At 28.6% G+C, this 17,832-nt stretch overlaps 1 protein-coding gene across 1 annotated transcript; it reads left to right on the plus strand.

Annotated features, from left to right (window-relative positions):
* Nucleotides 1-12,874: 12,874 nt before the first annotated feature.
* On the plus strand, nt 12,875-14,482 carry LOC112283261 (uncharacterized). Its single transcript, XM_024521757.3, has 2 exons — nt 12,875-13,419; nt 13,664-14,482. The coding sequence occupies exons 1-2, from the start codon at nt 13,165-13,167 to the stop codon at nt 14,297-14,299; spliced, it is 891 nt and encodes a 296-aa protein (XP_024377525.1). The 5' UTR covers nt 12,875-13,164; the 3' UTR covers nt 14,300-14,482.
* The last annotated feature ends 3,350 nt before the right edge of the window (nt 14,483-17,832 follow it).

Genomic DNA, 17,832 nt, shown 5'->3' on the forward strand with positions numbered 1-17,832 from the left:
TTTCCTTGACAATTTACCAAAAGTGCTAACTTTTTTTTCTTGTCTTCTTTTATAAGTGTGTTAATTACCTACCTTCAAACAAATTATTTAATTTTCTAACATTGTATTTTTATTTTATTTTTTAAGAAAAATTGATTATCCTTCTTTGTACAAATTTTCATTTAATATTAGAGGTTGCGGATTACCCTCCTCTAATTTGACTTGTGGATTTATTAAGTTGTTTGAAATGGGGTAAAAAATCATGGATGCTATACTTGATGGAAGTGAGAATAGATTTGCAACTATTGCAGATCTTTACGAACTTGTCAATACTTTTAGAGTGGAAATTTCACACATCACTTATATCAAACATGGAAACATTAATCCTACACCTATGGAAAAACTTCATAACCTACATTAAAAAATTATCCAATTGAAAGAAGCAAGTAAATTGACCTCACAACCAAAATTAGGAAGTTTTGCTTCTACAAGCATAACAAAGACATTGATTAATATACCAAATAAGTTTGATGGAATAAGATCAAAATTTTGAGGATCTTTGTAACAAGTCAAACTATATTTAAGGTTGCATCTCTTCCAATCCCTTGATGGATTTACTTAAGTTGAATTCATAGATACACTTTTAAGTAGAAGTTCTCTTACTTACTTTGCATCTTTTGTTAAGGACATGAATTAAAAGATGTATAAACTTAAGAAATCCGTGTCAAAAAAAATGTCACAAAATAAAAATAAAGAAATATGTATATTAAACAGAAACTAGAATAGCTATTGCCAAAAGACAAGGAAACTAGAGACTCTTGAATCTAGATTATAAGTAAGAAAGGAGTTGACAAGAGTGAAGAAGGCTTCATTCTTGCCTCTATATATACTATCTACCTAAGACATACGTGGCGATGTTCTATAAGACCTCCAAAAATATATTGACTTTTCATGACACATATCTTAACTTGCAAGGCAAGTTTTCTATGTAGACACCAGATAGTTAGCTTGTTTTGCAAGCTACCAATACATGTGGCACAGGATTAGCTTGTTCATCAAGTTTCCAATCTACCAATCAACTACAAATACATATAAAATCAAAACAACATCTAAAAATTTGTTTTAAAAGGTATTATGAAATTAATCTACTTTTAGCTACTTCTATCTATTCATGTTATCTACATACCAAATACAATAGATATATATCCATGACATCTTTAATAAAAAATAATTTTTGACTTCTTTATGATTTGAATTTATTCATAGAAGTGTTTATGGCTACATTTGGAGAAAGTGGTCGACAAAGAATTGTAAAAACCAAGCTCTTATCTTTATTCCAAGGATCATAATCAACTACCATATATATTGCTAAATTCCAAAATATTGCTTGCAACATGGACTAAAACCATAAAGCTCTTATTAATCAATTTTAATATGAATTGAAGGATAATATCAAAGATTTTTTATTGACAATATCAAAAGCAAAATCTTCAGAGTAATTTATTGCTCAAGCCATTGCATACCACAATTGATTATTTGAAAGGTGTCAAAAATAAAGACTTGGTTAGAAAGGAATTATCACAGACATATACATTTATCCAAATAGTTACTTATATGATTAGATAGAAGTAGATAAATATATTTTAATTTATAAAGTCTAAAAAAGCTTCCAAGAAGCTTTATAGATGCGATTATGACTTTACATGTGTTTATAGGTTAGAAACTTAGCTAATAAATTAACCACATATTGATAGCTTTTGAAACAAGTTAATTATGTAGCACATACATAAATAACTTGCCTTGTAAGTTATGAAATGTATCTTGCAAAGTCAATGTGTTTTGGACATCCAATAAGACATTGCCACATCACTCTTAATTAAGAGTATATATGGAGGCAAGAGTGAAGCCTTCTTCACTCTTATCAATGCCTTTCTAGTCCTCAGTCTTGTTTCAAGACTTTCTAGTCTCTTTGTTTTTGGCAATAGCCATTTTAGTTCAATATTATATCATCTTTGAGTGACTTTCTATTTCCTTTTAGTGACACAAGAATATATTCAGGATTTTCTTTCTTCAAGATTCATCTCCTTGATAATTTGACAAGAGTGTTAACTTACTATTTTTATCTTATTTTAGAAACAAATAGAATATTCCTATTCTATTGTTGTATTTTGAAGGTTTTTATCCACCTTTAAATAAAAAATCTTATTTTTTAACACTAATATTTTCCTTAAACAGAGTGAATTATCCCTTGTTGTGGAAATTTTTATTAGAGGTTGCAGTTTATCTTTCTTTAATTAAACTTTATGAATTTGTTTGAGTTGTCTATGGAAGGAAAGATTATGGATGTTACTTTCAACGGAATTAAGAATAGATTTGCAATTATTGCAGATCTTTATGAGCTTGTCAATACTCTAAGAATGAAAATCTCACGTATTTCTAACTTGAATCATGGAGGTACTATACCTACACATATAAAAGAAGTTCTGAGTCCGTGGCAAGAAGTTATGCAATTAAAGGAAGCAAGTAGATTGACCTTGTAACAAAATCTAAGGAGTTTTGCTTCCACAAGTATGATGGTAATAAGGATTAGTTTGCTTGAGAAGTTTGATGGAATTAGATCAAAGTTTCAAGGATTTTTGCAACAAGTCAAGCTCTATCTAAGGTTGCATCTTTTTACTCAAGTTGGATTTATAAGCGTATTTTTTTAAGAAAGTGCTCTCTCTTGCTTTACACTTTTAATAAAAAAATATTTGTAACTCCTTTGTGATTTAAATTTATTCTTAGAAGTGTTTATGGCCACATTTGGAGAAAATAATTGAGAAAGAGTAGCAGAGACTAGAATCTTATTTTTATTGCAAAGATCACAGTTAGCCACTATATATGCTGCTGAATTCTAAAACCTCGCTTGCGACATAGATTAGATCTTACATAAGTCCTAGTAAAGTTCTGATGCTTTCTTCAAATCCCTCACCTTGTTTTACAATAGAATTTATTTAGGACCAAAAAATTACAAAGTCTTATCTTTATTAGATTTAGGAGTTTCAGCCTATTTTATAGACAAAGTTTTTGTCAAAAAATAAGAGATATTATTATTCAAAAAAACTAAACATGTATATATAAAAGTCATAGATTGTTATTTGTTATCTTTTAGAGATGTTATGCATAAGACTTTTTTTTTAATATAGCAATTAAAGATCATAATAGTATAATAATATTTAATATAATAAGATCTCCATTTAATCTAATTATTTTAGAATTATCTTGATTAAAAAAGTATACTCCTTGGAGAGATTGGATTTCTTATAACCTTAATTTTTTTGATAGTTTAATCCAAAATCTCCTTACTCAAATAGAAATATATAAGTCTAGTACATCCAAATCCTTATTAATAGATGCAAAAGCTTTTATGCATGCTACAAAAGAAAGATTATTTTTTAATTTATATGCCACGCCTATTTTTGATGGTGAAAAGACATCGAATAATATTTCTAGCTAGTATTAAGATTTTCATGACGTTTTTGAAAAAAAAAATACAAATATTCTTTGAAAACATCGTCCTTATGATTGTTCCATCCATCTTCATGAAGGGACTCAACCACCATTTGAACCAATCTATAGCCTATTACAAAATCTGTTGATTGCATTTAAAGAGTACATTGATGAAAACCTAGCTAAGAATTTCATATGTCACTCCAAATCTCAAGTTGGCGCTTCCATCTTATTTGTAAAGAAAAAAGATAAATCTTTGCGGATGTATGTGGATTATTGACAACTTAATAAGATCACTATCAAGAATAGGTATTCTCTATCCTTGATTTCAAGACCTCTTGATCAAGTAAATTAAGCAAAGATCTGTAGAAAAATAGATCTATGAAGAGCTCATAATCTAGTACACGTGAAAAAAGAAGATAAATAGAAAACTATATTTTGAACCAAATATGGGCATTTTGAATATAATGTCATGCTTTTTGGATTCATAAGTGCACCAGCTGCTTTTCAACATCTAATAAATGATATCTTTTGTGAATTTTTTAATAATTTTATTGTTTATTATTTGGAAAATATCTTAATCTATATTAAAAATAGAAAAGAGTATGAAGTCCATATTTGTTGTATATTACAAAAACTTAGAGATACAAGATTATATGTAAAGTTAAAAAAATGTGTATTTCACACTACTCAAGTTGACTTCTTAGGATACATCATTTACAATGAAAAACTAAAGATGGAACCAAAAAAGATCTAGACTATCATGGATTGAAAGATTCTAAGAATAATAAGGTATGTGTAATGCTTTTTGAGCTTTACTAATTACCATCAAATCTTCATTAAGAATTTTTCTCAAGTTGTAATACCACTTATACATTTGACTTGTAAAAACAAACTTAAGTGGTGTAAAGAAGCGAAAGCATCCTTTGATGCTTTAAAAAAGGAGTTTACTTCTTCACCAATCTTATATCATATTGATTTCTCCAAGGTATTTTTTATGGAAACAGATGCATCAAACTTTGCTTTGGATATAGTATTATCACAAATAGAAGGAGATGACAAACTCCATCTAATAACTTTCTATTCTAAAAAAATTTCAGCAGTCAAGAGATCCATAACAAAGAGCTCCTTACAATCATAGATTCATTTTAAGAATGGCGCATTAATAATGTCATTATTTAGAAGGCACATCAAGTCTAGTCATCGTATATACATTTCACAAGAACCTTGAGTATTTCATATTAACACATGTTTTAAATTGTCACTAAGCTCAATGGAGCATATCATTATTAAGATTTGATTTCAAAATCACTTATCAACCTAAAAAACAACAAGGTTTGTCCAATGCCCTTTCTAAACATTCTTGTCTTGCACCAAAAGAAGTAGATGTATCTTTTGATCAAAAAATAATAATTCTCTTGAAGTTAATATATTTTTACCTTCAAGCAACAGAATCAACATTAACTATTGATTCAACCTTTATTGGGCAAATTCAATGAAGTATGTCCTCTGATCTCCTTATCATAATATCAAGAATAATTCTTTTAAGTCTCATGATACTTCCAAGTTCAAGTTTAAGAACAATCTACTCTATTTTTAGAAATAATTATGTATTTTAGAAGGTAGAATAAGATTATGTGTTCTTCAAATTTGTCATGATTTTTCAACAACCACACATTTTGGATACAATAAGACTTTGGAGCTAATATTGAGAGATTTTTGGTGGCCTCAAATATAAGAGGCAGTCAAAAACTTTGTACAATCATGTGATATTTATTCAAGATCCAAAACTCCTCGCCATCAACCTTATGGACTTCTTTAGATATTACCAATTTCAAAACAACTATGGTCTTTTATTTCTATAGATTTTATTATGGATCTTCCAATCTCAAGTTTGTATAATTCTATATTTGTGGTAGTAGATCATTTAACAAGATGGTATATCTTGTACCATATATAAAATCTATCACATGTAAAAAAATAGCTAAGCTTTTTTTTAACAACATCTATCACTATCACAGATTGCCTAAAGATATTATATTACATAAGGAGACTCAATTCGATACTTTTAAAAGTAGATAAAAAAATTCTCTTTAGCTTTTCATCCTGAAACTAATAAGCAAATAAATTGGGTATCAAGTTTTGGAGCAACACTTGAGATGTATCATCAACTATTATCAAGATGATTAAACAACTATTTTACCATTGGTAGAGTTTGCATACAATAATTTGATACATTCTTCAACACAACAAATACCTTTCTTTGTCAGCTACGGTTATCATCCTCGATTAGATACTTTTGACTTTATAGAAGTTGATAATCATATGGCTGAAGATTTGGCAAATCATTTGTCAGATCTATATACAACAATAAAGGCACAATTAAAAGAAGTATAATAACAACAAAAAATTAATGCAAATAAAAATCACAAGGAACAACCACAATTCAACGTAGGTGACAAGGTATGGTTACTTTGTGATTATTTGTTCTTGTGACAAGTTGGACTATTATAGGCTTCGACCTTTTTCTAATAATGAATAAGTCAATCTTATTGCTTATTGATTATATCTACTAGAGTCTATGAAGATCTATCCTATATTTCACTTGTCTTTTCTTGAGCTATATAAGACAGTGAATATCTCAAGAAGAAGAAAAATGTCACTTCTTCTTATAGGAGTAGATAATAATGAAGAATTTAAGGTAGAAGAAGTCTTAGATTCAAGGTGACACCAAAATAGGTTAGAATATCTTGTTCATTGGCATGGATATGATATTAGTGAATGCACATGAAAGTCAATAAAGAATCTTACAAATGTAGCAAAGAGAGTTAAAGCTTTTCATCAATGATATCCATCAAAACCAAGATGGAGAATAGAAAATCTTTGCTATTAAAGAAACAAGATCAAAAGAAGATAACATTGTATTTTCTATCCGTCTTTGTAGCTTCTTAGTATTTAAAGAAATGAAAAAGCAAGAATCAGCAAATTCAACTCAAGAGTTATCACTTATTAATTTATCAAATCAAACATTATAATTGTCATAACATTCAAGATGACATAATCAAAATGAAGATCTTCATGAATGATATGTCCTTTCTCAAATAGATGGGAAGATACAAAGTGTTTGATATCTTAACTTTGGAAGAAACTTCTAATGTTTGGTGATTTTATTAGAGGTTGAAACAACTCTTGATGGTGTTCCAAATATTTTATTTAAATGAAGTTACAAAGGCCTCAACAATGATCAAATGATTGATTAGTCTTTCTATCTTGGTATGAAATACTATTAATGGCTGAGAGGACATATCAACCACCTTCAAAGAAAACAAATATCAAAATATGTGGCAAATATAATTCGCCACATCTTGAATTTCTTCAACATATGATAATCGTTCTTTGTGGAACTTGTTTTAAGAAGGGAAGGAAAGGGGGTATATATATATATATATATATATATATATATATATATATATATTATGATATTTGCCTATAGAATTAAATAGAAATAGGTAAAAGTAGATTTATTTCATAATATTTTTTTAAAAGCTTCCTAAAAGCTTCATAGATATTGTTTTGAATTTATATGTATTTGTAATTGATTAATAGGATAGAAACTTAGTCAATAAGTTAATCACCTATTGATAGCTTACAAAAAAAGTTAATTATGTGGCATAAATATAAAAAACTTGGCTTAAAAATTAAAATATATATCTTGCAAAGTCAACACATTTTACAGGTCATATAAGATATTGCCAAGTAGCTCTTAGTTAAGAATATATATGGATGCAAGACTTTTTAGTCTTCTTGTCTTTGGCAATAGCCATTCTATTTTAATACTATATTATCTTTGAGTGATTTTTTAGTCTTTTTGAGTGTCTCAAAAGTGTATTGACATTTTAGTTCTTTGAGGTTCATTTCCTTGATAGTTCTATTTTAAATTTGATTGTAGAAAGTTTTGACATTAAATCCATAATATATAATTATATATATTAATAATATTTTTTTAAAAGTTTAAAAACTAAATAGATGTTTGGAATAATAAAATAAAATACATCCAAAATTTAATTTTGTTTTTTAATTGTGATTAAATTATAATTTTAATATCTATAATGTATTTTTTATAAGTATATAATTAAAAATATCTTAATTTAAAAGTCTAGTTATATCTTAAAATAAAATTATGTCATTTGACACTTTAGGTATAAATAATACCTTAAATATAACTTCAATCAAATTAATGAGTGATGCTAAAAAAAAAAGTACAATTCTGGATTATTAAGTGTAATATATTACAAATAAATTTTTCTTATGTATTGATGTTATGTCTACATGGCAAGCATAGAGCTATTAGTACATAAGAATTGCTAAAATTTAAGAGTAAAATTAGCATAAAATTGCTAATCACACACATATACAAAATATATTTTAAACAAGAGACATTTCAAATGATAATTTATTTATTTTAAATAAAGTAAATTTTATGTTGAATAAAGCAATAAAATAATTTGGTGTAAAACTTTTAATTGAGTATTTGATTGTAACATTGACTATCAATTTTAATTATCTAATTTATATTTAAAATATATAATTAACATCAATTTAATTACTATAATGCTTTTCAACATCATGCAATAAGAATTTAATTTCATTGTTGGTATTTCCAAAAAAAACTTATTATGTTATTTGTTACAATGAGTTTTTCATAAGCATAAAAAATAAGGATTAAAACAGTTTTCTTTTGCCATATTTGGAAGAAAATGGTCTTAGTTTGCAAAAAAATATACTTGACTCTGATTTGAAAATTAAATCTATGGTAGCAGATAATTTGAAGTTACTAGGTATGTATGTGTAAATGTTGAATCATGTTGAAATATTTTAAATGATACATTACTTTGAAAAGCAGAAATAATATCTAGAACAACTATCCATAGTTTCTTTTCTTCTGATACTTTGGCTTTGTGACATTGTGAATTTGAAAAGAATAAATTGATAAAAGATAAATTAAAAAATATATAATACCATCATGGTATTATTTCTTTCTATGTTGCAAAGGTGGATTTATTAGAATTTAGTTTATAAAAAAATTCAAAAATTAAATTTATTTTCAAAATTAAAAATTAATATGCCTGTAATAATAAAATAAAAAATAAAACTAGAAAATACAAAGAATGAAACTAAGGTTGTTTATCCTGTTAAACAAAACCTGATTTTGTCTCGGTCTGAATAAATTTCCCAAAAAAGTCGATTGGATGTTTTTCAACCCATTTGAATATATGTAACAGAAAAAGTTCCATGGTTTTTTGTTTTTGGTTTTTCTAAATTGAAAAGAATCAATAGTAATGAAATGTTGTAACAGCTAGCAAATAAAATATGACATGGGTCCTTAAGGCGCTTTAGATGTGGGTTGAATTAGTATGTGCTGTCTCCAAACTAAACTATATCATTATCATGTTAATTATTTTTCTCCATGATTTTAAAACATTATGATACATTAAAAATATGGAATCTCGAATGGAGTATTCATCAAATACTGTTAGAATCAGTATTCTTGACTAAATGTATATTTTTATTTTTAACTATTTCAGAGATATTAAATGAATAAACATTTGTATTCTGACAGCCGTATATCATAAGTCACCATGGCATAAAACGTAAACATTCATAAAACATATAATGTTTTTATAATACTTGTGTACAATAATCATTCCCTGAGCATTTTATTAGTGAATGACATCATTCTCTAAATACACCAATAATTGCCAAAAGGTGTTTGGTATGAATTTTATAATGTCTGGGCGGAATAAAATATTTTTTTGTTGCAAGAAATTCAACAACATTAAATCAATGATCAATGCAAGATCATAATAACAAAGAATCAAGACCAAATTAAAGTTATTTTTTTAAAATAGGAATTCATTTCTCTGACAAGCACATTACTGTGAATAAACATAATGATCCATTTTACCGTTTGAATTGGTTCTGTGGTTTTATTTTATTCTAGGTATTTTTTTTTTGATTAATTCATATTTAGTATGAAATACTGTCAAATGCGAAGTTAATCTATAATAATAATAATAATAAATTATGTAACGAAACCTTTGGAATACATCAACCTTGATTGATTTTGTTTTGTAGTAATTGAGTTTTTTTGACAGAATGACAACAAATTTGGATATCTTTAGTAATGGACCAAAAGTGTCTTATATATTTTTTTAAAAATCATCTGACACATAATTTTTGACAACTATGAATGCAACGTGTCTTCATTTCTTTATCTGTTAACAGCATAAAATTACTATCAAATCAATAAATAAATAAGTAAATATACATATATATATATATATATGACATGCAGTTATGTAGGTTTAGCTCAGTACTATTGGAAATATTGCAAATGTAAGCAATTTTAGTTTGAAATTTAAGGGTAAATTGATTTTCATTCTTTATATTATTAGACCAAAAAAAAATCTTATACATGATTTCATAGAATATTATTTTTTTCCCCAACTCTTAATTGAATCAATTATGAAGAAATGTTTCTATTGTTAGTTTTTGAAGTGCACATATATTTTGGTGTCGCTTGTGATCATATATATAAACAAAAACTTACACATTCTTATGTTCATGCTCAAATTGGAGGTACCAAAATATCCATGCTTATATATATATATATATATATATATATATAAGTTATGACAATCATTTACATCTAACACTTTTTATTTGAATGCACAAGTTTAGGTAAACAACAAAGCCAAATTTATAAAGATTCATGTTTATATAGACATTGTTCATAATCCAAGCCTATGTATGACAATGTGTGTGTTTGTCTATAAATATATATATATATATATATATAAATGATCATAGAGGGTATTAAAAAATTCATGAGGGGATACCAAAATATCTTTACCATTTTGAAACCTACATTCCATGGTCCATTCTAAAGTGTACATTCCTTGGTTTATTCTAAAGTGTTGCAAAAGTTGTATTTCTTATGTACCAATAGAATAATTATTTTAATATTTTAAAAAATAACTTTTAATTGTCTCTTGAATTGTATCCCATTCCTTTCTTCACTTTTTACCAACAACTACAATTCAAGCTGGCCATTCAACTTTAAAAAGTATTTATAAATTATACTATAGTATCCTTGTTATATATATATATATATATATATATTTACAAGTATTTTGTACAAACTAATAATTAAAACTTTATTTATTTGAATGTAGTTAATTAAAACATAGAATAAATACATAGGAAGAATCATTATTTATTCTTCAATGTAAAAAGTATAAAAGATCACCCTTATTTAATCAAATTTAGTACTTTGGTCACCAAAACTAGTGTTAGTGTTTCTCCATTTTATTCTTGGTTTTTTGGTTATAGCTATTATTCTCAATATTAATAACAATTACATTTGATCTATGCTGAATTAAATGTTTTATCTTATAATTAAAAAAAATAACATGACAACTATAGAAAATAATCAAACTGTGTGAAGCACCTCTTACTAATTTACAAAAAAAAGAAAAAAAAAGAAGAAAAAAACCATGTCACCAACTTAAATACTATATATATATACTATGCACACTCCATTTTTTTAAAAAATCAAACCAATCTTTAGTACACACATCTTCTAATCAAATTTAAAAAGTGCAATCATCTTTATGATCCTCACAACAAATATGTCCGATAGCACACCCTCTAATATCTATAGCTAATTTTTTTTAAGATTAAAAAATCAGCACAGAAAAAATAATGCAATATTTTAGATTAGGCATATCTCATTTTATTTTATTTAATTTGCCATAAAAAAATTGTTAATATGTTTTTATAACCATGTTTTCAATATATATCCAAAATATAACATTGAAAGAAATCAAGTGAAGCATAAGTATAAATAATCATTATTAAATTTTCACTTCTATTTGTTTTATATACATTTGCAAGCAAAAATACGAAAATACTTACATGTAAAATGGCATATGCTTAGTGATGGATTTAATATATTATTTTTATATTATTTGATAATATTATTATGATTATATATATATATATATATATATATATATATCAACTGTTTAAAGAAATTCCTATATATTATTTTAAGCCAAAAATAGTTAATAGAAATTAATAGCTTACAATATAATTTAATAGTGTTTTTAAATAATCTCGAAATAAACAACAAAAATATATTTTTTTAAGAATGTTGGCCTATTTTTTACAATCATTTATTATGTTATAGTTATTATAATGCATAGTATTATGAAATATAAAATTTAAAGTCTTATCTATTCATGCATTTATGCTTAGTAATTTTAAGAAAAAAGTAATATACTTTATAAATAATCATAATTACATTATATTATATTGTATTAATCATTATAAAATATTTTAAAAGAAAGCTCAGAAAGAAATTAAAAAAAACTATGATGTGATTCAACCTCTAAACCAAGTAATTATTTTATGAACATCATATTAAAAAAATAATAATAATTAATTTATAAATATATTATTAAATAAATATTGTGCATTTATGAATTACTTATAGATTCTACTGAGTTAAACTTGTTAAATATAACTAAAACATAGAGTAGATAACAGTCCAATTTATAATAATAATATTCATAAACTTAAATTAGAATTAAAATTATACAATTTTTTTTATTTACGAAGGAGAAGATCAAATTATACTCTAAATATATAAGCATATTATATAAAGAGAATTCTTAATGCTACATCCCTAATTGATATCACTACATCCCACATGACCTCCACATGACTTAAATTGACTAAAAAGCACACTTCTAAACTTAGAGTGCATTTGGAAACCCAATATTTAATCCCAATATTGATTGAAAAATAAAAGACATTAAGAATTAAGTTGTTTTGGCAACGAAATATTTTTTTTTCTTAAAAAAAAATAATTTTTTTTTTTGAGGAAATAATTTTCTTTTTTAAGGAATGGCTTGCAATATTTTTTTTTTTTGTCTCTCTCTCAATCACTACTCTTTTCGTAAAGCAAAAAGGAAAGAAAATTGCAAAAAAAGAAGAAAAGAGAGACATATTATTAGCTAGTTGTCTACAAGGAGGTCATGTGGAGTGCAACAATATCAATCGGGAAAGAAACATTGACAATTCTCCACATGTGAATATATATATATATATATATATATATATATTCAAAATACATACCATAAAAATTCACAAATTCAAACCAACTGTAACGAAATAATGGGACGCAAGTTCCCTCAACGAACGGGAGCCGAATAACGGACGAGAACAAGCAACGGAACGAGAAAGTTGCCACGTTGCACGAAAGAGCCACGTCACCACTGCCACGCGGAAAGACCCCTCAAATGCCAAGTGGAAGAGGAGGCCTCGCCACACCGCACCGCACCGCGTCGCTCTCTCTCTCTCTGATCTCTCTGTGTCTCTTGCTCGCTGTCTTCGGCCAATATCCCTCATTTCCTCTATCGCCACCGTCTTCAAATTTCACTTCTGGAGGTTGTGAACCCAACCAACCGAAGCAGAAATCACACATATTGTTTTCAAGGATACACCATTCGCACTTGGGTTGTATCGGAGTTTTGTGGGTTGCGAGGTTTCGTTGTCGGAGTTGTGAAGTAGAATTGGAGAGATTCGTGGGGTTGTTGAGCGAGAGAGAGAGAGAGAGAGAGAGAGAGCAGAATGGTGGTGTTTAAGATGGACGTTTTGGCCGTCGGGCAGGTTGTTGGCACGGTGAGAGTCGGTGTGGAGAGTGCGTGTGGGAGGCGAGAAGCAGTGGCCGTTTGTTCGAATGGGAAGAAGCCGCAGGGGCGTGTGATCGTGAGCGCGGAACGGCTGAAGAAGTGGCCGTCTGTGCGTGTGGGCGCGCCGTCGTCGCTTGGAAGCCTTGGAGTGAGGTGCAGCGCCACCTCTGGGGGCGATGACGAGCCCAAGAAGGTGCGTGTTCGCTTTGGGTCATGTGTACCTTGAGGTTTTCAAAAGACGCATGATGTTTCTTATCAATACTATTGTTGTTGTTGTTATTCTTTGAGGTCGTCCGGTGTTGGTGCGTTGATGACATTGTTGAGTCATACGAGGCTGGACATTGCAGACAGCGATGCGTTTGTAGGGTATAGAATAGTCTATCCTTTCTCTCCTCGAAGGAAAGAAATGAGTAACGTAAGCCGATTGTGGAATGCAGAGTTATGACCTTAACGAAGTGATCGAAAGAGTAACACACGAAGAGGAGAACCAACTACCGGAAGAGGAAAAGGACACGCCAGAACCGTTACCTGAGGGTGAACCCAGCCCATTCTCTCCAGCAATCGACACAGACGACACAGACGATCAAGCATTTCAAGGAGAAGGGGTTTCGAAGGACAGTTTGGTGATGCCACCGAGAGCTGATGCGACGCACGAGGGTGCAGCTTCTTCATCAATTGGAGAAGGCCTTGGAGTGAATGATATATCAGCAATTCCATCGACTCCAGTAGGCGGCAATGCAAAGAGCCGGGATTGGAGAGTTTACATGTCAAACGGCGGAGAACCTGACATGGATTTGAGTCCAAGTTTGGAAAAAGCAAGCGACATTGGGACACACTCAGAGCACCAGAAAGAGATGTTTGGATCCAGTGAAGCGACTTGCGATGAAGAGAGCTCGTTCATGGCAGAAGAAGGTATCTTGGAACAGGATGGAGGCAATTCAGTGGACGATTACAAGCTTCGGGCTCACATTTTTGAGGAAAGCGCCGTTTTCTTCTCTGCTTTGAAGGATCGAGGTACACATAGTTACTGTAATGCGGCAAATTCCTTTACTACTTCCGACTTAGTTGATTAGGCAAAGTTTTAGGGTTTTATTTTTGTTTTTTGTGTTTTTCTTTTTTTTCTTCTCTGCCATTACGCGTAGAAAGCACGTGGTCTGAGATTAGGGTTTCCTTGTACAGCTAAAATGAAGTTGATACTTAGTCTTTGCAGTGAACACTCACTCTTCTTTCAAGAAACTTCACGTTATTTTATTTTATTTTTCTGAGTCTTATTCGCATCTTATTGTTTCCCTCCTCCTAATTGTTGTTAATTTTGCCTTCCGTTGAAATTATTCCCAAGCTGATATTCTTGAGCCCAAGGAAATGTTAATGTTAATGTGATTGGACAACTAGAATTCAATAAATTTATATTTGGGGAATGCAACCTCGTGAAAATAGAGAACTTGATATTTATATTTTGAAATGTGGCCAGTGCCAAAGCTGCAATATAGATAAAAGGTAACTTGTAATGAATAAGTTTTTTATTTTATTTTATTTTATTTTTTACGTTTTTTTGTGTACTTTTCTTTTAAAGTTATTAATTGGCATTTACTTAATCCAACCTAGCAACTAAAAAGAACTAGAAGATGGGAAACATAGCATTAGTTTAATTTGTTATTAAGTAGTAATTGTATTTGTTAAGAAATATTGAGCACAAAGTTGTAGAAGTGGATATTTTAACATAGATGACAAAGATTAAATCTCAAGATTTTGATTAAAATAAAGTTGTTTTGTAATTGCAAGATATAAGTGTAAACTTACATTTAACATTCAATCAATTTATTTGTTACACTTTTTCCATTGTCTACACAAAAAAATTAGATTTTAGTTTTGCTTACACCACATAAGATATGAGATGGTCAATGCAAAAGAATTTTAAATTACCACCACATTTTTGTACAAACTTAATCCTTAAGAATTGTCAAGTATTATGTTTTAATTTTTACAATAACTACCATTTAAACACTTATAAAATGTGTTTTAAATTTTTTGATTTAATTATTGTAGCAAAACATGTAATTATGCAAATCACAACCCACCATATCTAGTTTCTTTGGAAAAATCAAACAAAACAATTACTCTTTTACATTAGACTTAGTAAAAACATAATGTAATATACATGATCTTAGAATTTAGTTGTACAACATAACAACATTATCAAACAGTCACATCACACTAACAAAACACTTTCGTATTGGAATAAAACTTTATAAAATAAATCACATACCTTTGCAAAACCAACAGATTACATCAAATCTAGTCCCACCATCTTACAAAGCACATTAATCTCAAGAAATATTTGAAACACTTTTAAAAAAGAATCTATCGAATGTATATCAAAAGGTTCCAATTTAATTAGTGTAGCTTACGTTTCTGAATTAGAAACAAAAAGATTGAGTAATATATTTTCTATAAGAAAGAATCCTCCAAACCATCTTCTACAAATGCCCCATTATTGACAATAATACATGGTTCTTGAATAATGCCTGAAGATGAACATAGCATCACTTAAATTCGTGCATGGTTGCAGCGGCTTTGAATGGACTGCAACATCAAAATGACCTCTCGATGCCGAAAAACTTCGATTATTGTCTCCGATTCTATTCTTGCCTCTTTGACTCCCCACAGGGTCTCTCACCCATGAATTCTTACTTCCATGGACTATACTAACATGTGGTTCTTTCCCCTCTTCAAACTCAACGTTCAGAATCCAAGCCATCGATGTGAGAGAAAGAAAAAGAAAAAGAAAGAAAAAAAACATTGTAAGAATCATGAACTTGTCTTCCATTGCAAGCAAAACATCAACCTGTACAACACATTCCTCACTGCAAAAACTGCCACTCGTCCGTGAACTTGGATCTTATTCAAGATATGATGCTAGTTGAGCTGTGCAGTGGGTGGTAGTTGTAAAGACGCCGGTGTCGTTTACACCACAATCTGTCCGTGGACAAACGGCATTTCACCACACTAAGCTCGACGTCAACAAACTTGGAATTAACACCGTTTGTGTCGGTATTTCAAGTGGTGGAAACTTAAATGGCAGCCACTGGGATCCAAAAATGAACCCCAAGCTTTGTCGAGGATAACTTTTACAAACACTTGTATGTTTGATTGATTAACTGCATTCGACATTAACTTGGACTAGTGAAGCGGTGGTGTTGAAATCACAGTTCACAGAAGAGCATCAATCTGCTTTCAACAAGTGCAGATCTGAGAGAGACCCCTTCATCTCTCTAATGCACCAGATCACAATTTATTGTGATGAACATCAGGATTTGGACGTTCAGTTATCGATCTGCGTTCAGTCAGTTGCATTGGATATTGAGTTTTGGAAGTTGGCTTTTTTGATGATCATGCTACTTAACTTCCGAATTGACTGGTTGATGATTTTCAGTGAAGAAAGAAGAAAGAGTTTGTGCACATCAACATCTGCAAAGTTCTTCCTTTAATAGTAAAATGCTTTTGCTCTTGATATCTGGTGCACACCTTGCTTTCTGTCATTCGGTTGCTCTGTGAACACAGATATGAGTTAAATTTACTCACTTTTGCGTGGTGATGTTGCATTTTGGAGCCCACAACATGAAAACTTGAGCTCATAGTAAACCATTTGGAAGGGTCAATAGCTCTTCTTTCCTTTTTTATCTAGTTCAATATGTACTCACATCTAGAAGTTTTAATCTATGGAGGATTTAGTAAGAAATACTAATACTTGTTTTGATTTTAAAATGTATAAAATTGTTCACTCATATTTAAAAAAATTATATTAATATTTGTGGATTTTTTTTGGATGACTATTTATGAACAGTAGTGTCATCAACGAGGTCAATTATGTATCGGAAAAATAAATTAAAAAATGAAAAAAATTACAAATAGAAAAATAATATAATTTCATTTATTTATCCAAATTATTGATTTATCAAAAAACATTATTATTTTAATTATTTTAATAGTTTATATATATATATATATATATATATATATGTTTATATATATAAAAGCAAAAGAAATTAGCTTGTGAATAGAAATAGTATGTACAGTATAAATACTATTTTGCAGAATATGTCATGTTAAATATAGGTCCTAATAATGATATCAATCAAATTGTAAAATACAGTAGTTAAAAAATAGAGCAACTATTGTTAGCTAAACTACTTTAACAAAATCTTTTGGTTGATATTGTTGTTTATTAATAACATGTGCAAGGAAAATAATTATTACACATTAAGAAATTTAGAGATGGATTAGAAAATAAATTATTTATAATATATATATATATATATATGATTTTTTTTTGAATCTATAAAATGATTTATATCATCTTCTTATTCTTTGTCAAAGTTTTTGTTTTAAATTATTTTAAGCTATTATATTAATGGCTTTAAAAAAGAGACTATAGCAAGAGCTAAAGCAATAAATTTTAGTTTATAAAAAAAATTCTTCATATTTTTAAAATTAAATTATTGATTTAATTTTTTTTAGTTATTTTTTATACATAACTTTTGATTTTTTTATTAGAATCCAATATAGAACATTAAGTTGCAAATACCATCTTAAGGTATACTCAAAT

Source organism: Physcomitrium patens, chromosome 6 (genome assembly GCF_059467195.1).
Source record: "Physcomitrium patens ecotype Gransden chromosome 6, ASM5946719v1, whole genome shotgun sequence".
Lineage (NCBI taxonomy): Eukaryota > Viridiplantae > Streptophyta > Bryopsida > Funariales > Funariaceae > Physcomitrium > Physcomitrium patens.